The 26,299-nt window shown below is 51.5% G+C and overlaps 1 protein-coding gene across 5 annotated transcripts in view; it reads left to right on the top strand.

The window, feature by feature from the left end:
- The window catches only part of PEX14 (peroxisomal biogenesis factor 14), a 121,954-nt gene that overhangs the window by 90,195 nt on the left and 5,460 nt on the right, over positions 1-26,299 (top strand). For all 5 annotated transcript variants that reach the window (XM_011363569.2, XM_011363570.2, XM_023532639.1 and 2 more), the window contains 4 exons: positions 5,363-5,491; positions 19,254-19,339; positions 22,325-22,427; positions 23,540-23,637. In XM_011363569.2, coding sequence (XP_011361871.1) covers positions 5,363-5,491; positions 19,254-19,339; positions 22,325-22,427; positions 23,540-23,637 — 416 coding nt within the window. The remainder of the gene's footprint in view (positions 1-5,362; positions 5,492-19,253; positions 19,340-22,324; positions 22,428-23,539; positions 23,638-26,299) is intronic.

The raw sequence follows: 26,299 nt of genomic DNA, 5'->3' as shown, positions 1-26,299 counted from the left end.
GGGGAGGCCCCATAAACAAGGTGATATATAATATTTTTTTTGTTCTCCTTTTAAATAAATACCGATCAGCTTTATGTTCAGAGACAATAGGAGCCGTTGGCTTAAATTTGCAGTTTACTGTATTTATGGCTGTAATATCAAGGTGCTGCCGTCGTAATTTCATGCCCCAATGAGAAGAGCAAGGTCGAAGCAAATGCTTCCATCGGCATCTGCTAACACACTAACTCATAAACAAGGCCCGGCTGGATCAGGTGGCACGGAATAATACAGGCTAATGAAATACAGCACAGCTTTCCATTACTGTTAGTTTTTACAGTGTCGTCATTACGTGTAATTTATGTTTAAAAAATTCAATTTTATACAAGGCACTGGGAAATAGGGGTCTACAGGTCATCCAACGACTTTTAGAGGCTCTGAGAGTCCTTATTGTACTCTACTGTTCCAACAAAATGTTAATAAAATAAAATAAAAAAATACTTTTTTCCCTTTCCCCTCCCCTAACCTTTCCTAGGAGAGAGTTGGTTTTTCTTTTAATTTGGGGAATATTTTTAGCCAGCTGTCTCCTCTGCCTCATCTCCTTCCAGAGTGTGCATGGGTAGATAGCTGGCTGGGTTCTGAGAGAGGTGACCCTGCTCAGTCTCCGTGAGTCTCTGGTGGGGAGGAAGATGGCCAGGGTGGCCAGCCCGGAACCGCCGCCCTTTGCCACCAGCCCTCTGGCCCTGGTCCTTAGTCCCTGTCCGGCTGCACGTTTTCATCATAAACCTGGAAGGTGCTGTCGGGCGTTCATTACCTTGCTCATTTCCAGACTATTCCTAAGCCTGCCGTCCTGGTGCTGGTTTGCCCTGAAAGAGGCAAACACCGCTCTCTGCTTCACCTGCACAGAGCCAGGCCTGTGGCAGTGCTGGGCGGTCCCTGGGGACGGCGTTGGGGTTACTTGTTCTGAGAAGCCCCGGCCCAGCCGGTCCCGCAGGGAAAAGTTGGCCCTTCCCCACGCCAGGTTTTGTCTGACCTGTGGCAAAGGGCCCTGCGGCACCCTTCTCACACCCCAGAGGCTGCAGCTCACAAAAGTCCAAGGGTTTGGGTTTGTTTGCATTTTAACGGAAGCCTTTAGAAAAAGAAAACAAATCTGTGTATCTTCTAAGGGATAAAAATAAATGGGTGTGGCAGCCCTGAGGCCATTCTGTTCAGTGGTCAACAGAACGTAGCTCACTTGTCGGCTCTTTTCAAGACCCCTACCCTGGAGAAAGTGTTGGAAAGAAGTCTCTGGGGACTTCTGCAGGCGGCGATGGCTGCCTCCCTGTAAGGGGAGTCTGACTGCCTATAAGGGGAGTCGGGTTTGGAGGGCACACAGTGCCCTGAATGAGAGGTCAGAAGGTCCATGCTGATTCCAGGGCTAGGGCTTCATTTGCACACTTGGGTCTGAATTGAGAGCTCTCAGTTTTGCAAATCAGGCAGCCGTGGCCTTAAAGGCGAAATGACACGCTGCCTCTCAGAGCCAGGCATCCGGCTCCTCCTGCTCACCAAGTCCCCTGTCCCTTCTCCTCTTGACTAAGGCTAGTGAGTGGGCGGAGTAAGTGAGCAGGACTTTGAGTTTTGCTCTTTACCAGTAATATATTTTAATTGTCAGTGTCACGGCGGGAGGGGAGGGGGAGGGGGCTGATGGCCCTTGAAACCATCAAGCGGCAGCGGTGAGTTTACTCAAACAGCCTCGAAATGCAGTGCTGGTGATGTCAGATACTGCAGTTGACACCCCAACTGAAAGAAGAATTTAGGCTTTATTAAAACTGGCTCATTCTCCCAAAGGCAGCAGCTGAAGGAAGACAGGTAGGGGAGGGAGGAGTTTTGCCTGCCACAGGACGGCGACACCCTTTGCTCCCATCTCTGCTCAGCCCTTGCTCAGTCCCTCTGCGGTTAGATTATTCCTTGCAGATAGCAATCAACTGGAAGGAAGTGTGTGTGTCTAATTTGCATGAGATTATTTAAAACAAAAAAAAAAAGGTCTGCATTAGTCAGGGTGATGGTAAACAACGCGAAGAGATGCCTTTTATAATATAGCCTGTGCCTCAGCTTTCAGAGCCAAATATAATTCACTTACAATTGGCAGTTCCCTTTATTATTCCGTTTAACCTTTTGGATTCTGCAAGGTCTCGTCTGAGCTCTCCAGTGTGTCTGTCAGCGGGGCGGGTAGGCACCTGGCTGTCTTGGGTCCTGGGGCAGCACCTCTTCCCTAAAGGAAAGGGCCTTTCAGCTCCTGGGGCTGAAGAGATGGACCCCACCCCCCAGTCTCCAAAAGTCCCAGACGAGTCACCTGAGTGACCTGTAGAATCCTGAGCCGGGTCTGTGGAATCCTAAGCTGGAGACACTCATAGGACGAGGACACCAGGAAAGCGTAGGCACCAATCTGCGAGAGGCCTTTGGATTTCTTTGGGGGTTGAATATTAGAATGAGATGAGGTCACTCTACCCTTGTCACTCTGGTCATGTCGAAAAAGTACAGGTGTCATTTGCAGGTAGGACCCAGGCGTTGCGTTTCTGTTTTGCTTTGACACAGCCCCAAAACTGTATTCCTGGGCTCTTACTTGTGTTTGGTGCCATGTGGGGACGAGAGAAGACAGTTTAGCCCTTAGCTAAACCTCTTTCACAAGATCGAAGACGTAAGACAATTTTGCTGTCTGCCCTTTGATGTTTTTGTTAACTGTGCTGTCGCGGGAAGTCACCAGGCTGGAGATGGAGGGCCTTGGGTTGTCATCCGGGGGTACCATGCCCTGACTGTATGATTTGAGGCAGATTTTGTGCCCTCCTTGGGCCTCAGCTTTTTTTATCTGTTAAATGAAGGCAGTGGCTGGAACAACAGTCCAGCTCTGAAATTATATTATTCAGTGAGATCATTAAAATGCTTATTTTTTTAAGAGAAGAAAAATGATTCACTTTATGTAACTGAATCAAAATCCTGGCTCTCCGGAGAACGAGGGATATCAGAATTCCAGCCAGTGTAAATTTAGAGCCTCAGACGATAAGGTCTCTGAAAAACAAGAGCTTGGAAGGATGTGCTGATGCCCTTTAAACCGCAGCCTCACTAGTGGGCTCAGCTGCAATAATGCAAGGAACATGTTTTATTAGGAAAATAGGCTTCATAAAAGCTCGGGCCAGAGGGCAGAGGCTTGGGCAGGGAATCCTGTCCCTTTAACCGGCTCCGGCTCTCGGGCCGCAGCACAGCCTGTAACTTACTGTATATTTCCCCAGTGTTAAACATTATCGTACTTGTTTATATTTGAAAGAGCCAAAAGGGAAAATGAGAATGCAACTGAATGCTCCTTTTGGGAAAATTATCCTCATTTGCAGCCAGCGGCTGACAAGGCACACGAACTACCAGGTTTATAAAATTCCGTAGTGTACCAGTGACCATCAGCCCGTGCTGACGTCGCATGTGCCGCTCTCTCCTCTAATGGCTGATTGCGAACTGGTTAAAGCAGTGTCTTCCGAGCACCCTGAAAGGGGTTCCCCTTCCCGTTTAGGAGGGGCGACTGGCACACGCCCGAGAGGAAACGTGTTCTCCGTTTTTGCCTGGCTCTTCTGTCTACCCTGCCCGTGTTCTTGGGAAGTGAGATGGTAAAGCAACCCCTTTGCAGCAGGCTGGGGAATCTGGGAGGGGGGATGTCTCCCCTCCGGCTCCGTGTACTCAGGTCTAGCCTTTGTATTTGGAAGGTGCCAAGTGCCAGTAAATGACCCCCCTTTGCACCCCGGCAGCCTTTCCATCTGCCCATCAATGTGTTGAGGGCCTGGTGCGCTCGGGGCCAATCCGGCAGCCCTCAGATCTTGCAGAGGTGTGGCCTGGCCCGCGTGACTGGCCAGCTGCACTGCGTGCAGGGCGGGAATGGTGAGGGGCTGCACTGTTAAATGGGCCCTGATCTCAGCTGCCCAGTGCGGAGAGGAGGAAGGGGTTCCGGGCCATTCGGGACCGTCTAGGCGATCTCCCCTGACCACTTGCGGTGGGGCATGGAATATTGGAGGGATGGCTGCAGCCAGCTCCCACGCGATGTGCTGCCAGGCAGCGCTCTGCTGTGGGGCGTGAATGCGCTGTGTCCATCAGCCCCTCGGCCCAGAGCGAGAAAGGCACCAGGCTCTGGAAGATGCTGCTCCTCAGAATCTCCCGGTGCTTCATCCACCCCCAGGGGCAGATGCGCCGTGCTGCGGGCCTCTAATGGAGAGCCGGCCAGCTGGGGAAAAGCTCTGGGCCCTGGTTTAAAAGCTGCGTGTTGCGGCTGGACTGGGCGTTGGGATTCCCGGAACAGCAGGGCTGGCCGGAGCCATCTTTCAGTCTTTCGTGGACTGGCAGTGACCTCCCAGCTGCCTTTCCCACCCTCGGGGCTAGAGCACACGGCGGTGCTTCCCGAGCCGCCCCAGCAGGCAGGTTCTGCTCACACCTGGGTGCCACACTGCGTTCCTGTTCTTTGGGTTGGTCGGTGCCCTGTCTGCTCCCCACAGAGCCAGCGTCCCCCGGCTGCCTCAGACTCGATAAAAGTATTCCAGCTGTGTGCCCACTGGAAATGTCTTCATGGGATTTTCAGTTGCCTTTTATTCCTCCGTGGGCAAATCCTCTCCACATGTTGTAGCCACTGCAGATGGCGCCCTGCTATTTCCTGATGTCCCATGTGCAGTGTGGTTTAAAGTGTCGGGAAGATTTAAAAAAAAAGGGAGAGGAAAGAAAAACTAGCCAAAGGCGATATAGGCAGCCTATGATAGGCTAGAGTAATAATCATCTGAAAGTTTGGGCCTGGCCTTGTTTTGATCTGTTTTCTTGTTTTATTTTCTTCTTTACATTCTATATCCCATTCATACTAATCACAGTCAGTCCTGATTTTTCTTTTTATTTCTGCATTTGTCATAAAATAAAGCAAATTATTCCCGTCTTCGGAAACGATCTAGACTAATTAGTCGTCTCACCCAATAATTAGTTTTTTGTTTCCCTGTCTGTTTTCATGCATTATTGTTAGTTTTTTCCCTTCTTTTTTTTAACACCATTACAGATTAAAATGAGCCACATTTGCAGTTGATGGTATCTGTTTTCGGGGGAAGAATGGAGAATTGCAGTACGGAGCGACTTCAAAAGCAGCAATAAACTCAAGGATAAATTAAGGAAATTGAATGAGCCACATTTGGAAGCAGTGTTGAGGCTAATATTCTGTCGCTTAAGGTTAAATTGCAACTGAGAGAGGTTCCCGAGAATCCGAAATCGGGGAGGCAGAGTTCCAGGATGCTAGGCGTTCTGTGGCTCCGGGGGTCTTTTCTCGATGGAGATTTCCTAGCCGCCGTGGACAGTGGCAAAAGGTACTCACCCGCCGTTATGTGCTCTCCTCTCCCAGGGCTGACGGATGAAGAGATCGATTTGGCTTTCCAGCAGTCGGGCATGGCTGCCGACGAGCCATCGGCCTTGGGCCCGGCCACGCAGGTGGTTCCTGTCCAGCCCCCTCACCTCGTCTCTCAGCCATACAGTAAGTCACCTGCTCAGACTCCTGCTTTCGCCTCGATTGGGATTGAGGACTCTGGCCAAAGAGCAGAGCTTCCCGTCTCCTGGGCCCCTGGATGCTGCACACGGGGAGAAACTGGGAGCATCACCTGCCAGCCCATGGGGTTTTCCAAAAGAATGTGACACACCCACAGCCTCTTCTAGACACACTTCTAAGTGTGTGACAAAGCTTTAAGAAGAGACAAGGGGCCAGAATAAACGACTTCATTGTGTTTGGTTACAAGCAGAAATCTGAAAGCACTTATTGGTTCAGTTTCCATTTTCTTCTGCCAGTGCTTTTGCATGTTACTTTTTCACTAATAAGAACACAAACATCTGATTCATAAGTGCGTTCACGTTTGCTCCCTGAAGTAACTTTCCTCTCAACTTTATTTTTAAAGTTAATATTAGTAGATTTAGACTGCCCCCCTTTCCTTTTCCTTCCTTCTTTCCTTCCTTCCTTCCTTCCTTTCTTTTCTTTCTTCCCTTGTCTATACCATATATAATTATATAGTAGCCGTCTGTTAGAGAAGTTCAGATTAAATGTAAAGGTCTTTTTTGAATGTAGCTTCTATTTTTATTACATGAGACAGTGACCCACAGGAGGTTTTGTTTTTAAATGAAAGTATTTTAAGAGTAAAGGTTTTCAAACTAGTGATAAATGTACACATCCAAAATACAGCTAGAACCCTTTCTTTAAGTCACTTGTACAAAGTCTAAAAGGGTCAAAATTGACTCCCAAGTGAGGGAAAATAGCTCAGTTTTGTGTCTTTAAAGTAACTCAGCCTTGGATCGGTTGTCTTTCAAAATGCCTTTTCTATAATTGTCTTTTTGATTGTCTATCTCAAAACTTTCATTTTTTTTCAAAACACGATTTAAAAGTGTTAGATACTAGATTTTAAAAGGCGTAATTTAAAATGCCAGACTTGTTTTGCCGCTCCCCCAACGTGGCCTAAAGCTGCCTTCTGGCCTCACTTCACTGTCCTCACTGGCTCAGCCGCAACCAACCGGGGAAGCGAGATCATTGTATAGACAGCTCAGGGGCCGGGCAGTGGCTTAGAAGCCGCTTTGTGTGTCACAGATCTCATTTAGATATCTCCTTTCTTTTGCTTTCTGGATAAGGTTGAATGGGTGAGGCCAGGTCACACACACCCAAATTGCTGTCATCCGTGGTTGCCTTGTCTGAAAAACTGTTGGCATTGTGTGACATCTGAGACCAGAGAAACAATGCTTCCTGGTGAGCCTTGTACTGGGGCTGCTGAGTCGGCAGCAGCTACTTGTCAGCCTGGGACTCATTCCTGCGTCCTGGCGAGCATTCTTTCCTATCCGTTGTGTTTGCTTTGGGTCACTAAACATACTCTGCATGTTTCTTTTTAACCAAAGGTTAAGTCTGCACACTTTTTCTTTAGTTGTGTCCCTGGCCCAGCCGTTTAATGGGATTTGTGGAGGACAAGCGGTGGCAGCTGGGGTGCAGAAGTCTCTAAAATGCACATCTGTTCTAGTCCAGCTGTTTCCTCTATGGCTTACTACCAGACAGGTCTCTCGGCTACTTGGAAACTTCTTGCTCAGAACAAAGTGTTCTGGTTGTTCTGGTTGGTCACGGAGCTGGCCCCAAACAGCCGGAGTCTGCCGACTTTCTGGAAGCACAAAGGGTTAAACTGTTAGTCTTTCTGAAAGAGGCAGAAGAATGGGCTGGGGAGGGGCAGTTTAGTCATTTATATCATTCTCCCTTCCAGAACTCTCTGAGAAAAAGCATTACCCCGTTAGGTATTTAGGTAGGAGTATTTTTAAGAGTCTCCCAGCCCTAAAAATAAAATACATCTTCTTAGAGACAGACTCCTTCCTGCTTTGACGCTAGTATAAAAACAATGGTAATGGCACTTTTAAATACCTGAAGTTTTTAGTTGTCACTGTGAGCTGCCTTCTCGTACCTCAACGCTGCTCCTTCAGCTTGGGGGGGACCCTGCCTCTTCACTTCTGTACTTTTGCCAAGAGGTGTCAAAACTGCTCCAAAAAAAAAAAAAAAAGCTTGATTTTGATTAATATAGAGAAAGAAGACTTTGCCTGACTGATAATAAAACTGATAAATGACATTTGAATTACTTGTAGCGGTAATTTATTACATAAAATATCTTTTATTTGACATGCGATTAGTTGCTGGAAGCATCACTCAATCTGACTAGTTTAAACATGCTCTAAAATGAACCCCAGTAAAAACCAGGGCTGTCTGCTGCTGGCATTATGAAATATACTAATCCTGGAGTGAGGGAAAAATCTGACTTTAAATATTTAAATGATTAATTGGGTTTATATATTTTTTTTACCTTTCTAACCCCCTTAATTACAAGCAAACTCAGGGGAGTTTCTGAACTAGGTGTGCAATCTGCATGCTTATCACTGAGGCATTGTCTGCGTCCTGGGAGGGATTTATGGCTTCCATTCATGTGTGTTCCTGCCGATTTTACATCTGGAGCTCCCAGCCCTTCTCTTCCCATTCCTTGGCTTTTTAAGGACATTCTGTCTCTGAGCCCAAGCCCAGAAAATGGGATTCTCTTGGGTCAGCCCCAAATGCCCACGTCTCAGGCAAGGGTAGTGTTTCCAAGACCACTGCAGGGAGCCCACTGCTCCTGGATTGTCACCTTTGGACTTGCCGTCCTGCTCGGTGACAGGTGTCCAGTGCTCGGTACCTCTTTTGACATCTGCTCTTTGGTGAATGAGGTTGACCTTGAGACGTTAGTGAATGCCACTGATGGCAGAGAGAACATGAAGGCCTACCAGAAGGTCCAGTTCATCATTAAGCACTTGCCATATGCCCAGTACAGTATCGTGAGACTCAAAACAGGATCTTTAAGAATCTTACAGGCGCCCTGGAAGAGGTAAGATAAACTCTTAAGAGAGGATGGTAACACAAGGAGTGATTTCATGCCAAAATTAATTATACAGACAAGAAATTTCACAAGAATACAGAAAAGAGAAAAATTAGTGTGGGCACGAGAAGTCAAAGAGAGAAGGCTTTGAGAAAGTGGTAGGAGGTTGACACAAAGGGGAACTTGGTGTCACCTGCTGTGAGAATAAACCAGTGTTATCATGGCTTAAAGTTGAGTAGAGCTGAGGAAAAGCCAGGCCAGAATTTGAGAGGGAATTTGACATCCTGTGCTTCTGATTCTCGTTTCTTCTTCTTTGACTTTGAAGCAGAAATCAGTGTGCATGTGTGTGCGTGCATGCGTGGCGCCTAGCCCAGTCCTGGACGGAAAGTCCTGATAAATGCTTGCTTGATCGATTCGTTCCAAGCTGATTTTCCTTCTTTCCTCCCAGAGAGACAAGAAGCAAGGTAGCTTTGAGATACAGGCAGGGCCAGTGTGAGTTTTGTAGGATAGTAATTTTTTCTTAGGCTTAAATATTCCCTCCCGCCCCACTGTCTTTGATAAACAATTTAGGCCTTTCAAAGACTGACCTGTAGCTTCAGTTGCCTCTTAAAATAGGATGTAAATATCTGAGGTTGGGGAAAGGTTTTGACATTTCATTAGAAATCATGACACAGAGAGTGTGTTCTTTCTCAGTTTGTTTCTGTTGTAGCCCTGTTTAGTAACGTACACTTATACCCTTGCTTATCTGAATTCACTGAGCAAGCATTTATTGTTGAGTGCCTTCTAGTGCCTGGCACGGTGCTGGACCCCTGGGATGGCAGGACTAATAGCCTAGCTAGTCCCTCACCCCAGCTGTTCCTATATAGTAGGAAAGGCAGTTAAACGAACACAGCAGTGCCTCTGAGCTCGGCCCGGGTGAGGACAGTGCCACAGACGAGGCGAAGGGGTGCTTCAGAGAGCAGGAGGTGTTTAACGGACCCGGGGGATGGTGATTGGCACTGCGGCCAGACAGAATGAACAGGCACATCCAGGCAAGGGCATGCGGATGTGAAACCACATGACACCCCGAGGGGCTGGAGCTTGGGGTGGGAGTGTCAGAAGGGGCGACCCAAGAGGCCAGGCCATCACCCTGGTGGAGGACAGTCAGAAGCACGTTGATTTTTTTTTTTTTTTTTTTTTTTTTTTTTTTTACTTTGAAATGCATCATCTGGTTATTTAAGGCTGTAATACCTGTGTGACCACGTTACTCTTTGGCTGGTGTTAAAGTTACTTGTCTCATCTGAACAAATGCAGTGGGGGAGTTAAAAATGACATCCTGGGAAGCGGCCGTCCAGGTGCTCTGTCTGGGGGGAGTTAGGGACGACATCCTGGGAGGCGGCCGTCCAGGTGCTCGGTCTGCAGTGCCCTCCTGCTCTTCTCTGCCTGGCCAGCTCATTGCTCTTCTTCAAGGTTGGGGTCTGCTGCGGGCATCCCCGCCCCGCCCCCCAGGGAATCCCTCAAAAGCCTCCATGCCGGGAGAACGGATGCTCCCCTTGCCTTCTCACTCAGCCCCCTACTCCCTGCCACAATGCTCTGAAATGTTCATTCACTGTCTTTCCTGTTAAACTGTGAGTTCCTGAGCTCAGAGGCTTTAAAAAATATTTTTTAATCTCAGACTCAGGACTGTGACTTACAAGGTGTTCTAGAAATACTTGTTGAATGGATAAATGGTGATGGACATGTGCTTCAGAATTGAAAGGCTGTCATGTACTACCATCCACTTGGGGCAGCTGAGCCGGTCAGTGAGGCCTTCTGCGTGCTGGGCCACGTCGGCTGACGAAGTAGAGGACAGGCCTTGCCTCCAGGAGGCCACCCATGAACAAGAGGGAAAGTTTTAGCTGGCAAAATAGGTGGGTTTAGGATTGCTAATTTTATTATTCTTCATAATTTATGTCAATGTTATATTTTTTTATATGTATCAAATATTACAGAGTGTGTTTTAAAAAGTCGAATTAGAATTCATAGGTCTTGCTTCTTCCCTTGGTCTCTCAGCTGCTGACTGAGCAGAGAGAGAATCTAACCTGCTGGGCATTGTTCTCAATCACCGCTGACTTCCTGTAGCTTTTTTTTTTTTTTTTTTAAAGTTCTGACCAGCCTTTTTTAAAACATCAGCTTTTATTAAGGTGTAATTTACATAAAATAAAACACACCAATTTTAATTGTACGACTTGAGTGTTGACAAGTGCGCACGTCCTTGTAGCCGTCACTACACTGTACACATTTCCAGCACCCTGAATGGTTCCCATGTGCCCCGTTTCCGGCCAGTGCCAGCCACCCCGACTCTGGGGCAGCCACTGGTCTGCTTTCTGTTGCTCCTGATTAGACTTGTCTTTCCTGGAGTTTGATATAAATGGAAACTTACAGTATGTACTCTTTCGTGTCTGGTTTCTTTCGCTCAGCCTAACGTTTTTGAGATTCATTCAGGTTGTCGTGCGGGTCAGCAGTCCCTCCCTTCTCATTGCTGAGCGGCGTCGCGTGCTGCGGACGCACCACCGTTGGCTTACCTGTTCACCGGTTGACGGGCTTTGGGCTGTTTCCAGGTTTGAGCTATTACGAATAAAGCCCTTGCGAATATTCGTGTACAGGTCTGTGTTTTTATTTCTCTCCGGTAAATGCCGAGAAGTGGAATAGCAGGGTTGTCTGTTAAGAGTGAGTCTGACTTCCTAAGAAACTGCCAAAGTGTTTTCCAAAGTGGTCGCACCATTTTGCAAATCCCTCAGTGAATGAGAATTCTAGTTTGCTCCCTACCTGTCCTCACTAAGAGTATTCCCAGTCTTTTTAATGTGGGCAATTTTAATGTGTGTGTAGTAGTATCTCATAGGCATCTGAGTTTACATTTCTGTGATGACTGATTTGAACATCTTTTTACGTGCTTTTGTCACTTGTGCATCTTTTGTGAAGTGTCTGTTCCAATCTTTTGCCTGTTTTTAATTGCCTTGTTATTGAGTTAGAAGAGTTCTTTAAGGATTCTGGATTTCAGTTCTTGTCAAACGTATGTGTTGTTAGCATTTTTCCCCAGTCTGTGGCTTGCTTTATTCCCTTAACATGGCCTTTTGAAAAGCAAAAGATTTAAAATCTGATCACACCCATTTATCTTTCTTTCCTTTTACAGTTGGTGGTTTTTGTGTCCTCAGAAGCCTTTGCTTACCCCAAGGTTGGAAAGATGGTCTCCTGTGTTTTCTTCTAGAACTTTCATAGTGCTCACTTTAATGTTGATTCATTCTCAGTTACTTTTGTGTGTGGTATAAGATGAAGGTCAGGTTTATTTTTCCCTATGTGCATATCCAGTTGTACCAGTACCATATGTTCACAAGATTATCCTACCTCCATCGAATTACTTGCCCCTTTATCAAAAATCCAATTGTTTACATGTGCGTGGATCTGTATCTAGACTCTTCCTAAAAAATTATTTTTTAAACAAAGCTATCGAAGTGTATTTTACATATCATGAAACCCAACCACTTCAAGCGTACAATTCAATGACTGTCAGTAATTTTACTGAGTGATGCAACCAGACATCACTTTTAGAGCACTTATAAGCCCCAAATAAGGTCCTTTGTGCCCATTTTACTGTTAATCTCACCTCTAGCCCCAAGCAGCGACTACAACTTTACCTTTTCTGGACATTTCGAGTAAATGGAATTATAGAACATATGATCCCTTGGTGCCTGGCTTCTTTGACTGGCCGTAATATTGTCGAGGTTCATGGATGTGGCAGCATGTAGCCGCACGGCGTTCCTTGCTGTTGCTGAGCAGCATTCCACAGTGTGGATGGACCACGTTTCGTCTGCCATTTCTGACTGATGGGCATCCAATCGTCTCCAGGTTTGGGTAACACGAATCGCGCTGCAAGTCTCACGTGGACGCACGTTTTCCTTCCTCTTGGTGGAGATCTGGGAGCCGAGTTGCTAGGTCGTAGGCAGTTCTGTGTTTCTGGATTCCTTTCATTTTTTTCTTTCGAATTAGCATTTTTGAAGTAAAATCGAAGACATGATAAGATTAATCATTTTTAAGTGTACAGTTCGATGATTTATGTTGTGATTTACGTCACCAACATGACAGTCACAATGTAGAAAATTTCCATCACCCCGAAAAGTTTCTTTGTGTTCTTTACATCACTGTTCTCAAGTTCCGGTTCCTGTCAACCAGCAATGTCCTCTCTGTCACTGAAGTTCTGCCTTTTAGAAAATTTCATGTAAACAGAATCACATAGTGTGTAGTCTTTTGTGTCTGGTTTCTTTACCTTCCTGCATACATGCATACACACATGCATACGTGCATACATGCGTACATGCATGCGTACATACATGCATGTGTATGTACATGACCAGGTAGCAGATATTTCAGACTTTGTGAGCTACACATTTCTAGTACATCCTCCCCGCTCCCACCCTGTCGTATGGATATACCACAATTTGTTTCTCCATTGACCGGTGTCCACTTTGGCGCTATTATGAATAATGCTGCCACGAACATACAAGTCTTTGTGGGCAGTTATGCTTTTCTTTCTCTTAGGTAAATACCTAGGAGTGGAATGCCATGGTCAAACCTTAGCTGTATGTTTGACTTTATATGACATTGTCAAACTATTTTCCAAAACGGTTGCACCAGTTTACATTCCCATCAGCAATACGTGAGAGTTTCGGTTGCTCCACATCCTTGGCAATACTTGGCATCCTCAGTTTTTAAGTGTAGCCACTCTCATGTGTACACAATAGAATCTCATTGTACTTTTAATTTATATTTCCCTAGTGACTGATGATGTCAAGCATATTTTCGTGTGCTTATTGGCCATTCATGTATCTGGTGACGTGTCTCTCCCAGTCTTTTGCCCCTTTAAAAATTCACCTTGTTTGTCTTTTTATTAATGAATTGTAAGAAGTCTTTGTATATTCTGGCTGTAAGTCCTATATCAAATATATGTTTTGCAGATATTTTTCTCCCAGTCTATGGCTTGCCTTTTCGTTTTCTGGGTAGTGCCTTTTAAAAAGCAAAAGTTTAAAATTTGAGGATAGCCATTTTATCAACTTTTTTTCCTTTTATGGTTTATGCCTTTCGTATATTCAGATGTCATTGCCTACCCCAGGATTGCAAAGATTTTCTTCAGTGTTTTCTGTTTTCTTACAGAAGCTTTATAGTTTTTGTCTTTTAGTCGAGGTGTGTGGTCCATTTGGAGTTAATTTTTGTGTGTGGCGGAAGGCGAGAGTCGAGGTCTATTTCCCCTAGTCTGGATGTCCAGTTGTCTCAGCACAGTTGTCGCGAAGATTGTCCTTTCCCCATAGCATTCCCTTGGCCTCTTTGTCAATGAGCACGGGTCTATTTCTGGGTCCTTCTGAATTCTTACGGTGTAATTGGGGTTCGTGTTTTTTAGTCCGTGAGTGAGACATGCTTCAGTGTTTTTCCTGCCCGAAGACGACACTGCTGATAGGGTTGCAGCTCACGGGAAGTGGGAAGCATCGTCTTTCACAGGATGGACACGCGAAGACAGGCCTTGGATTTTCAGTTGTGACTGTCAGTGGGCTACTGCGGTGGCACCTTTGCCTCATAGGCTGCCCAGGTGCTTCCATTCAGAGCAGAGCTGTTCTGGTTCTCATTGCTGCGCTCTGGGTCAGTTTGTCTTTCTGACTGCTGCCCGCCTTCCTCGGCTCAGCCTGTGGCGCCCCTCAGCTGGTCACCAGTCTCTTCGTACATTTAGCCCAGCAGCTCTGTGCTGTAACAAACACTGATCGGGCAGGCTGGCTTTCTTCCAGGACCTCACTGTGGATGAGCCTGTCTCATCATTTAATTTTCAGTGTGGCTTGCAAGCAAAGCTGATGGGGTGATTTGAGAAGCTCGGTACATGGCTGAGTGGAGTCCTGGCTCCAGCCCATGAGTGTGGAGGGGACCACAGCTAGGTTTGCCCAGTTTCTGCCACTGCCTCGCCCCATGTGCAGGTTGCCAGCCTCCCCAGGGACTTGACAGTTTCTCCTGTTGTCAGCTGGCACGTCACTGGATGCACATCGTCTCAGCACGATGATTTTGTGACAGCTTTCAGGTCTGTGCTGATGAATCTTTGCTGGATTGTGGCATTTCTGTGGTGTCAGTGAGACTCTGACTTGGTGCTTTCGAGTTCGACGTGGCTGTGTTGTATGCACGATTCCCAGCCCGGCACACGTGTTCTTACTCGGTGATGCTTGCTCTCGCCTGCTAGGTGAGGATTTGTTGGTTGGTGGAGATGCAGCTAAAGGAACTGAGGAACTTGGGTTCTGCTGGTGTTCGGGGAGGGTCGGGAGGCATGGTGGGGTTGCAGCTCTCTTTCTCCTGTTGGGGCCACCATACACGGTGGAGTCGCCTGAAACCTCTGAGGCTGGCAGAGCCCAAATAGTTGGTGGGAATCCCTGGAGGCTAAGGAAGGTGTGAGGTTTTGAAGAGCCCCACACCCGCTGCTCAGCAGAGTCTGTCCTCTGACCTCGTGAGGGCACAAGGGAAGTCCCGGAAGTGCTCGGTGGGCAGGATGAGAATCGCCGCCATGGTCGTCTCGTCGTCCTTCACGGGACACAGTGGTGCGCCGTGCTGGCGAAGTGCCGTTCGGCCAGTTTGCCGGTCGTGCCTGCCGGGAAAGGGCTGTGGGTAATTTGAAGCTGAGTGACAGTAAAAATATCATCGTTCCTGGGCTCCTTAAGTATAGTGGAGCTCTGCTTTAGTCAAGTGGTTTGTGCTTCATAAGAAGAGAAAAATGTCTTCGGGCACCATCTGGTTGGTGGCAGGGGACCAGGGTCTCTGCTCTCGGGCTTCTTGCCCCCTGTGTGCCTTTTCTGCAGGCACCTGCTTCCAGGCTGGGGGCAGGGGGCGGGGCAGGGTGCCTTGGAAGCTTTGAAAAGCGCGTCATTTCTCTTTGCAGCTAGAGCTGGAAAGCGTGGCCCCGCTTTCTGCCCTTGACTGTAGGATTCTGGACATTCAGGGATCATGGTGACGAGCGAGGTGGTAGCTTCCGGGTGCTGGGCTCTCAGTTCCGGAGGCTCTGCCCTGGGCTTGAGCAAGGCAGCCCCAGGGTGGGCCGGGAAGGCCTCCCGGTGGCCCCAGGGAGGCCGGGGGTGGGGGGGACTCCAGGCGGCCCCAGGGAGGGTGTGAGCCCGTTTGGGATCACCCCGAGTGCTTTACCTTTTGAAAGGCGTTCCGTGGGCAGCGGTTGTCTCCATCGTGGTTTCTCTCTCCATTTCGCCACAAGACAGAATTGTATCACACATCTCCAAAACGAGTAAAATGGCATTTCAGCTTCTTGTCTTTATAGACTCTCTGAACTTTAGGAAAGATCGTTCTGGTTCCTTTTCATTAATAATGAAAACCAGGGGACAATAAAACGTTCTTGACGCGAGCATGGCAGGAACGGGGAGCAGTGCGGGGCGAGGGGTGTGGCTGGCAGGTAGCCACAGGTGTTTCCTGCGCTGGAGGCGGGCAGAGGTCTGGAGAGGCGCGGCCCGGACCTCGGCCTCTGTTCGGCCCCGGCGGCTCTGGTGCCAGAGCGGGAGGCCACGCTTCCCAAGGCTCGCGGTGCGCAGGAAGGAAGGATGGGCATGCTTTGGGTTCTGGTCCGGTTTTCGTTGCACCCGTTTTCTTGTCAGATGTTCAGTGGGAATTTGAGGAATTAGTGGCGAGTGTGACATTCCGGACGCGCACCCGTTCTGGAAGTCTCTCTCTGCGGGTCCGGCCCTGCGGGCGGGCGCGCTGCGTGTGGGTCGCGGCCCTCACGGGCAGCAGCGCCCTTGACCAGTGGAAGTGTTGCCGTAGCTTCACTTTTTCCTCCTAAAAATGAACTTGCGCTGGGTGCTGGGTTTCGCGTCAAGGCCCTCCGAGCAGAGGCGGCCAGGGACGAGACAGAAGTGAGCACGCCTGGGCCCCCCGCGCTTCTGGACGGAGTTAACGAGCGGCGATTGCCTGTCTGCTCAGGTGCCTGTTGGACCTGGTGTTCCCACAGGTCGGAGCAGCCGAGCGCCTTCCCGAGCCGGTTTCTTAGACGTGACACTCCTGTCACCACATGACTGGAAGGGGGTAGGGAAGTCCTGGCTTGCTGCGGCCCAAATCCCAGAGCCCATAAAAGACGAGAGTGATAAATGTATGTAAATATGAAAAACACCTGCATGCCACAAACACCACGAGCAGAGTCAAAAGAAGAGAAAACCGGGAAAGAGCTTTGCAACTCCTGTCATAGGCAGAGGGCTGACTTCTCTGCTGTGAGAAAAGTTTCTGTAAATTGATAAGGAAGTCGATAGATGGAGTAGAAAAGTAAGGAACACACGCAGTACACTGAAGAAATCAGTTCTCACTCATAATAAGATAAATGCAACTCAAACCTGGAGCGAAGTGCCTTTCTCCACTCTGGTGTCGGGGGAGGTCTGCGGCTGTGATTACCCCGTTATGAATGTGCGTGGCTGGTGGTGTGGACCCCGCGGAACACGGCTTGGCCGTATCCGTCAAAACTGCAAATGCTGCCCCCCGACCCAGCCTCGTAGGAGTCCACGATTACAGAGGTGCGTACGTCACATGTGAGGTGACCTGTGTGCACGGTCACTGGTGGCAGGCAGCATTGTGTGAAATGGTAAAAGACTGGAACCATCTGCACATCCATCAGTAGGGAACTGGTTAAATGGAATAGTAAGCAGCCGTAGAAAAAAGAAGAATGAGAAATAGGGAGAAAGAGAGGGAAAATAGTATATATCCATAGTCTCCGGCCGGACAGACGGGAAACGATCAGCAGTGGCTGCTGGTGGCCCAGGGCGCCTGTGTGAGTAGCAGACTGGCATTATCTGCGTGACATTCACACCGCATGCGAGTGTTGGCTGTTCAAAACCTGTAAAGCCAAAACGGGGCTGAGGGCTGTGGGAGAGGCCGCCTGTCGATTAGTTCGTGCCGGAGACTCCGGGAATCTCCTGTGGCGTCCACGTGTGGGGCCGGTGGGGAGGGGAGGGGAGGTGGCCGCCAGAGGAGACTCTTCCCTCTTCCCTCAGTGTCTCCCCTGCTCCCTGAGGGCCCCGTCGCAGCTCGGGGGAGGGAGCGTCGCCCTTGCCCCCTCGGGGTCTTTGCCATTCTGATCCCCGTCAGGCTGCATGCCAGCAGCCCCCTCCCCTCCCCGGGCACCCTCATCCCGCCCCTGAGCTTTAAGAGCCGGCCCTCCCTGTTCTTTGGTCCAGGAAGCCTTCAGGCCATGGGAGAAGTGACCACTGAAGCGCAGGGTGTCTGTCCCAGGCAAAGTCCTGCCTCGGCGGTGCTCAGCGGGCTGGCACCCCTTTCAGGAGCCGCAGAGGTGCTGCTGCACCCCCTTCTTCACCGCCTTTCCTGTTCCCAGTTCACTCCCAGACCCCAGGCCCTTGTCACGGCAGCGTGCCTCAGGTGGGCGCCTCTGGGTAACTCCGTCGGCACTGCGGCCTGATTCCGCAGACGGCTGGGTGTCCCACACTGCTGATGGTTCTGGAAACAGTGGCCCATCCCCCCGCCCCTGGCAGACCCCTTGAGAGGAGGCAGGCTTCACGCTAGGTGGGCTGGACATGGCAGCTCCAGGTGGACACTGGGACTGGAGACAGTGCTTTCCCGTGCGCCTCTAAGGGTCGCTGGGGTGTTGGATGAGATTAGGGACACGGGGCTCTCCTCTGCTCCTGCGGGGCTCCTTTCGTTCCCGAGGTGGGGGGAGCTTCGACACGGGCTGCTCTCAAGGGCGCTGGGCCAGGAGCCGGCTCCTTCGTGAAGACTGGCCGCCCATTTCCGGGGGTCGCCCAGACAGCAGCCTGTAGTCCTGCTGTGAGGGGGCCCGCCTGGCCCCGGTCGCTCCCGCTTTCTTCCCTCCTGTGACTTGCCCTCGGGGCTGCTGCTGCTGCTCTCCCAGGGGGAGCTGGCCCGCCACTCCCCTCTTCAGGCCTTCGGTGACCCCATCCCTGTGTGAAACAACGTTGGGGTTCCCTGGGCATGGTCTCCTGGCCTTGCCTTTTCCTCCCATTTCCCACTCAGTACCCTCCACGGCTCCCCGCGCTTGCTCGGCCCCTCTCTGTCCTTGCGGCTCCTTTGGCCAGCTGTCGCCTCCGCTTGGTCAGGCCCAGGGGCTCCCCCCGTCTGCACTGGCCGCTTTCTGTCCTCAGAGCCCGGTCAGCCGCTGCCTTTGCACTTGCTTGTCCCTGCCTGGTGGGGGGTGGGGGGTGGCGCTGTCCCTGGGGCCTCAGCTTGCACCTCCTCTGAGGCCCTGTCGGAGACCCCCGGCCCCCTCCCCTGCCACCCCCACTCTCCCATCGCCCTGTTTGGCCTTCTTGATCACTCTGGAGTTACCTCATTTAGTCACCGTAGGTTGTCGCCTCTCCAGCAGCTCACCAGGAGAGCAGAGCAGGCGGACCTCGTCACTCCGTGCCCCCTTCCTATGCCTGCAGCGTAGTCAGGTACACAGTCGGTGCTTCCTAAAGCGTTGAATAAACAGGTGATGCAGAGTCCCCCCTCCACCCACCCTGCTTCCGAGGTGGCTCTTAGCTTCTTCCCGTCCGTGGCGGGACACGTAGATGTGCTTTCGTGTGCGCCTGAGTGTGTTCACGTCCCCCTCACGGGATCCCTGGTCCTTGCAAGTGGACACCACGCCGTCGGTCTTCAGATCGCCTCTGCTGCCCGACTCCCCACGCGGGGACTTAGCTCACTCCGGACGCCACACAGCAGGGTTTTGGAGGCAGATGGTTCTGAGAACCGGCCCAGTGTCCTGGCCGTCGCACAGTCTCCTGCAGTTGGGCGTTGCAGTTGCCAGTCCTGTGAGACGGGGACACTGAGCGCGCGTCCCTGCCCTGGGGAAGGACGCGTGTGCCTCTCCTCCCGACGCGCCTTCTCTCCTAACCTCAGGCCCCGTGGGTTCCCGATGGAGAGATTACAGTGCCTTGGCCGTCATCATGGCAGGAATCGCTTTCGGATTTCACCAGCTCTACAAGGTAAGCCCGCCCTTCCCCACGCACCCGCCTGGCCTTCAGCCCTGCGGCCTGCTGTCCTGAGCTCTGTCTGCGTGGTGGCCCTTCGCCCCAGGGTGCGGCGGCAGAGTGAGGCTGCATGTGGAGGCAGGCTGCAGTGAGGAGCACACTCCCGGGGGGGTTCAAGTCCAGGCCCGGCCCCCACCCGGATGGGTGCGCTCAGCAGGTTCAGCCCCTGCCTCATCCACTGGGCTCGGCATCTCCCCTCAAAGTCCCTGCCCTGCAGGGCGGCTGCGCGGCCTTCGATCGGTAAGCCGTGTCAGGCACGTAGTGAGCAGCACTGGGTTTTTGGGAGACTGAATGACATGTGGCGGATAAGCATGGACAGTGGAGCCTAGCTGCCTGTGTCGCATCCCGGCTCTGCCACTTAGCAGATGTGTGACCGCAGGCTCAGTGGTCTCATCTGTAAATTGAGGACAGTAGAACCTACCTCACGAAGCTGTTGAGCAGCTCACAGGTGCGTCTTTGGGGGAGCGCGGGGCACATGGCACACAGGAAGTGCTCTGTGCTTTTGTCCCACCTTAGTATCTAAAACCAGCTTCGAGAATCCCAGCACAGTCGTATTTATGAGGCCTATTTTTTTGTTTCCTGTGTATCGTGTTGGCATCCATGTAAATCTGAGATTTTTCCCAGACTTCATAGCCAACGCTCAGGATCCTGGGGGTCATTGCCCACAACAGAAGTACATGCGTGAACATTTACCTCCTGATCCCAGATACTAACTACCAGATACGAACTTTGATTTGAAGCAAATGAGTCTTTTCTAGAAGATGCAGAGCCAGGGTGGGTCCCCAGAGACAAAAGGTAAAGCAGTGGTCAGAGGACTTACCGGTGCTGGTCCCGGAGAAAAGCCCCTTTCTCCCTGAGGCCACCTGCCACTCCACCCCTCACTGGGGGATTTTTTTCTTTTTTTTTAAGAATCTGGATGAATACTTGGACTCACCTGGACTCACTGTCGTAACTTTTAGCACGTGAAACAAGTTTGAACATTGCACTCTGAGATTCTTAATTTTGACTTAGTTAAAAGGTGAATGGCAGAGTTGGAGCAGAATACAGTTTTCCTTCAGTGTTGCATCTATTCCTGGAGTGGGGCATCTCCAAGTCAGGAATCCAGAGTGTAATGCCCTGTGTCCTGGGACTTCCCTCTCTGACCCGCTGCCTCCCCTTAGCTGGTGTGAGTTAAGCCTCTTTCCGATCGCTGACCGTGTACAGTCACCGAGACGAGTTGAATACATACGCCTAACTCAGAGTGCGGACTGCACGGGGCAGCCGGCGCCCAGCCAGCTCACGCCGCCCCCTCGGGCGGCTGCGATCTGATGGCCACGGACAGCAGAGCTCCCCTCGATGTGGGTGGCCAAGTGGGGAGACCACTGGCTGTTTCCACGAAGCTCTGATCTACCCTCTCCGTTTTAAAAAAGATACATTAAGAAATCAGTCCCGATGGTGACGAGAGAATTTCTGAAACATTTGCTAATAGTTTCTTCAAATTAAAAAAAGAAAGGTCCGGGGAGCAGGTAAGCTGTCATCGTGTTTTATAAATACTTAGAGACTTAGGCTGGGGCAGTGTATGTGTTCCTTCTCTTGGCATTTTTGATCTCAGAAATGGAATTTTTAGTTCATTACACATATAAGAATTTCTTGACTTTTATGCTTAGAAAATTTTCAGCCCGGGGCACAAGGCTACATCTGATGAGTTTCAGCTCAGTTATAGGTAGTGACTCACACGGTGGTTGAAAAGCCCTTTGCAGAATAGAAGATGCTTCTGTGTGCGCTGAATAACGCCCCCCACTTAGCGGGTGCTCTCGAAGCGCGGTCTCCCGCAAGCCCCTTGTGAGAGTCGTCCTTTGCCTTCCCCGCACGGAAACCTTCATGGGGAAGTGGCTCTGTTTTCCTGTCTGGGGCCCCGATGGATTGAGAACCAAAGTTCTCCTTCGTCACTCTGGCCGGCTTCCTCCCCTGCCAGCCTGCACTGTGCCACCCCTGGGGCCACCCTGTTCGCGTCGGTGGCCGGTCTCACGCTCTGAAGCGGGGGGGTGGGGCATCAGGAGCACACGCACATTCACCCAGCCCCCCACGGCCACCCCGCTTCCCACCTGCCGCCCCTTCACTCCTCAAAGCCAGCCGCCAGCTACACCCCACCTGCCTTCTTCCTGAGTGTTCTGAGACCTCATCCTCCCTAGTCCGGGTTCCCTGCATTTGGGGGCCCCCTGCTAGGTGGCCCTCCCCCCACCCCCATGGTCAGTTTCTTCAGGTCCTGCCCTCTCCGCTCGCTTCCGGCCGTGGCTCTCGGATCTGGGGGAGTTTGCTGCATTTGACTCCTAGCTAGAGGAAGCCTGTGGGGAGGAGGTCAAGGCTTCGTTTGGAAAGACTGAGGGGACCCCTCCCGACGGCCTCGGAATGTCCATGCATTATCCCCCAGTAAAAAGGACCGGGGAGCCCAGAAATCTGTTGCGGATTCTCATCTAGTCTCTCAAGTAATTTTTTATTTAATTTTACTCATTTATTTGCGAATGGGTAATTCATTCACATGGCTCCAAACGTTAAGGGTTCAGAAGAGTGTGGCATAAAGCCTCTCTCCCTGTCCCCCTGGAGGCCACCGCGATCCCACTTTCTTTCTTGTGTGACCTTTTACAGTCTTATCTCACAACTTTTAAAGCAGAATTTAAAATGTTTCCGTTACAGAAATAATTTACATTATAGCACCGTTAAGAAAACTAAAAGAACCCAGAAGTTTTCCATAAGAATAAATCGAATCGCCCCCCTTCCGGGTCCTCGTCCTTCCTCAGCATTTTTACGTGGTTGGGATCAGTCTCATAACTTTTGAACATCTTGTTCATTTTCGGTGTTGGCCTGGGGATGACAGAGAGAGAGTCGGTCTGTGGAATGACAGACTGTTGGAGGGTAACTCGAATACGCACCCATTGCTCCTGCCCACCCTGCTTCTTGTAGAAATACCTGCTCCCCCTCATCATGGGCGGCCGAGAGGACAGGAAGCAACTGCAGAGGATGGAGGCGAGTCTCTCGGAGCTGAGCGGCAGCGTGGCGCAGACAGGTGAAAATTAATGGGTCCGTCAAGTCGCCCCTCAGAGCCTTCCCCAGCAGCCCCTTCTCTGCCCCCTCCCCTCTCCCCTCCGTCTCCACTTTATGTGGTGACTTCATTTATCTGCTCTGAGAATCTGTTCACATTTGCAAATGAAGCCGCCGTCATTTCGGTTTAATTTGAAATTGCTTGTTTACTGTCGGCGCGGCCTCAATTAATTATGTTTTTACGGAAAGGCTCCCAACCTCAGAATATTAATAAGGGGAATAAAATGACAGCCTTTCTAAGGGCTGTAAAGTTCATTTTTAATTTCTGCTTCTATAAGGTTTTCAGGGGGGTTTTCAGCGATTTTCCCCCTTCCCTCCAAGAATCCAACACAGGGTCAAGAGAGGCTGTAATTACTGCGGCTCTCGGGGCCCCGGCCACGCCCTCTGCCATCGACTCCACGGGGCTGGCGTTCATTACCCGGCGCCCCAGCGATGGCCCGAATTAGCTGGGACCTGTCGCGCCAGAGATGGCTCTTCTTTATAAACTTGTTCACTAGGTAGAGGCTCTGAAACTAAAAACTCGGGCAAGCGAGAGAGCCGGTGTCCCAGGCAGCCCTCAGAAACCCTCCAGTGGTGGTGGCCCCATGGCCCAGACGAGGTCACGTGGCGCTGTGACATCGGGAGCTCTGCAGCCTGGTTGGGTGGGAGGAAGGAGCATCAGGGAAACGGGGTGGGGTGTGCGATTTTTAACGACCCTGCGTAGTGTGGAGGCCTGAGACGGGTCTCTCCCCGGGCTGGAGACTTCCCCTGAGTTCCGCAGGGACATGGCGAGGAGGCCCGTGAGATGGTGGGTGGCCTGCCAGTGGTCAGACACCGCAGGCGGCGGAAGAGCCCAGCAGGAAGCCAGCAGATGCAGTTAGGGGGGGAGGTTTTGGACGGATGTAGTGTCGACCTTGGACAACTACACAGTAGAAAGATAAAACAAGTATTAGAGGTTGGATGCAATGCAGGCAGATTCCCAGGATGCAGGTAAATGTGTGGGTGTCCGAGTTAGATGCTGCAGCGTGAGGTGGGCGGTCCGAGGGAGAGAGGGTCCATGTGTGTCATTTAACAGTCGCCACTGCTCTTCTCTCCCAGTGGCTCAGTTACAGATGACTTTAGCCTCTGTCCAGGAGCTGCTGATTCAGCAGCAGCAGAAGGTCCAGGAGCTCGCCCACGAACTGGTCACAGCCAAGGTACTCGTCCCCGACCCTCGGGTCCCTCCAGGTGTGCCTTGCACGGTCTCGTCCTTTGCCCCTAGTTCGCTGTGTCCCGTAGGGTCTTTTGTCACGCTGGTTACACGACAGGGGCCCACACTGCCCTTGCGCGGAGAAGGAACATTCAGTGACGGAGGCCAGGGCCTTTCTGTCTCCCCGTCACCTCCCGTGGCAGCACACGCGCCAGCTCTGGAGGTGGTTGGTGGGGACACAGAATGGTTTTCACTGCAGTTTAGGTCACTGGTCACAGTTGCCAAGAGTGATTCCAGGGAACTGGGGGTTGGGAGGCGCAGGGGTATCAGGGCACTGGGCCAGACACGGCGGAAATGCACAGGTTCTTTCGACTCAGGTCTCAGGGTCAGGTCACCTAACGGGAACAGCGCCAACTGGAATCGGCCGGGGCAGTTCCATGCCTCACTTCCTAAACCCGAAGTGGCCTTAGTAACATCAGACCCTGGCGTCAGAGCGCCCGGGTGCCAGTCCCCTTCGTCCACATGCTTCCACATGCTAGCCGTGCGGCCATGGGCGGGTTCCCTAACCTCCCTGAGCCTCAGTTTCCTCACCTGCAGATGGAGCTGTGATGGGGCCTCATTCATTGTCTTCACATGCTTAGGACAGTGCCTGGCTTCAGTCAGCTCCCAGGACTGCAGGCGTGTGGCCTGGCGTCTGGGGGTGTGTGACAAGGTTATTCCCCAGGCATTGCCTTAGTCAGGCTGGGCCCAGGAGACAGTGTCCAGTGGCTCCAGGACGTCCACTGCCCTCCCTGTGCTATCCCCTTCTCCCATATCGCTCTCTGGCTGCTTCTGCCACCCGGTGCTGTGAAGGAGCCCCCTCCGTGTGTGTCTCCCAGGGGAGGCCCCATCCCGGAGTACAGGTCGGTGCGAGCCAGCGCTCAGATCCTGCGCATTTGCAAAAACCCAGCAAAATAGGAATTTTTCCACTTCAGGTGGGATCTGGGTTGCCTCCTGTGAAGAGAGTCCCCAAGAATTCCCTCCTCAGACCCGGGCCCCTCCCCCCCCGACACACACACACACACACACACACACACGCGCGCGCACGCGCGCTGCCTGCACTTCCCCCTCAGGTGGCCTGGTTGCCGGGTGGCCAGCTCCAGCCACCGTGTGTGCTGCCCGGAGGCAGGCGGCTCGTAAAGAACCAGGAGGCTGGTTGCAGCCCCCGCCCCGCGATCCTCTATTATCTTTTGGAGTGGTGGCCTGCCAGTGGCCAGAAGCCATTCCGGAAATTGGAAAACTGTTTTCAGACTTTAACCATTAAGATTGAGACCACATGTTTTGTTTTAAGAGGGGAGGGAGCCCAGAGTTGTGCCTGGTGGTCGGGAGCTGCCTGAGCTCCTCGCACTTGCTTTTCTGATGGCCGCCCCCCGGCCCCCGGCCCCCTTCATTCATCTCCTGGACACCGATGCGGGCTCCCTGGTTTGGTATCTAAACCCATGTGCGCAGGCTGGCCACCCCGTAAACCGAGGACTCGGCGCTGTGTTTTCTCAGCTGTAACGTAAGTTTTTATATCTGGCTTCCAAACTCCTGCTGCAGCACTGTAAAAAATTAAAAAGAAGAGCGTTAAGTAATTAAAAAACCTACATAAAACTGAAGGCTGGGAGTTTTCTACAACTGTTTTTTAAAGAGACTGGCTAAAAAGCCCCAGATGTCAGATTTTATTTCTAAATCCTGGCATCTGGCACCATATGCGTTTGGAAATTTGAGTCCTTTGCAGGCCGGTGAGTGGAAACTGCTCCCTTGTTAATGGGCCACAGTAGCTTTCGAGGTTTCAGAGAAGCCAGAACAGTGGCTCCTGGGTCTGCACTCTCTGGGGGTCTGGGGCGGGGTGCCGGGGGCCTGTGCGTGCGTGCGGTGGGTGTTCGCACACGCCGTCCGACACTGCCCAGCTTTTCCTTCCCAAGCCCTGCGGCCCCTCTGAGGGGCTTCTCCCTGCAGAGGTGTGCCGGGTGGGGCTTGCAGCAGCCCCACCCCACATCGGAGACCCCAAGCAGGCCAGTGAGGATGTTTGGGGCCCTTCCCTTCTGCCAGCCTGGGACACCCCGCGTTCTCCTGCACTTCCGGCACGGGTTTGCTGTGTCAGGGAAGCGGGTGCTTTGCACGATTAATTTGTGTACTTCGAGCCGCCCCGAGGTGGCCTCCAGCCTGGATCCTGCAGGCCCGCACACCTGAGGCCATCACACCTGGAACTGGCCCATAAATGCTTCATAGGCGGCTTGGCAACTGGCAGCTGTGATTTGGGGACCACTGTAGTAGCTTCCCTCTTCTCCACCTGTCCCAGCCAGCTTTGCCAAAGAAAGGTGTGGTTTTGTGAAGTTTGTATGGAGAACTGTCACATTCAAAGGGGAAAGGTATGTGTGGAAGGAAGGCCTTTGTCAGAGGTTAGAGCCCTCCCCGGGGACGGAAACTCAAGCGAAGTCCTCGGACAGCTCCTTCTAGTATGCCGAGCCTTTGCTGTCATCCCACAGGAGCGGCTGCGGATGGCTGGCTGGCATGTGTGCAGGTCGTGGCTTTGCAGCCTGGGGTGCAGTCCGGGGCTTGCCAGGCTGCAGAGCCGGAGACGAGCTCTCCGAGGTCATCTCTCTGGCCCTCCAGCGGCTCCCGAGTACCAGTCTGGTGTCTACAGC

Source organism: Pteropus vampyrus, unplaced genomic scaffold (assembly GCF_000151845.1).
Source record: "Pteropus vampyrus isolate Shadow unplaced genomic scaffold, Pvam_2.0 Scaffold86, whole genome shotgun sequence".
In the NCBI taxonomy this organism is placed as follows: Eukaryota; Metazoa; Chordata; class Mammalia; order Chiroptera; family Pteropodidae; genus Pteropus; species Pteropus vampyrus.
Note: the sequence above shows the minus strand (reverse complement) of the source record. Positions and strands in the feature narration are given on the sequence as shown.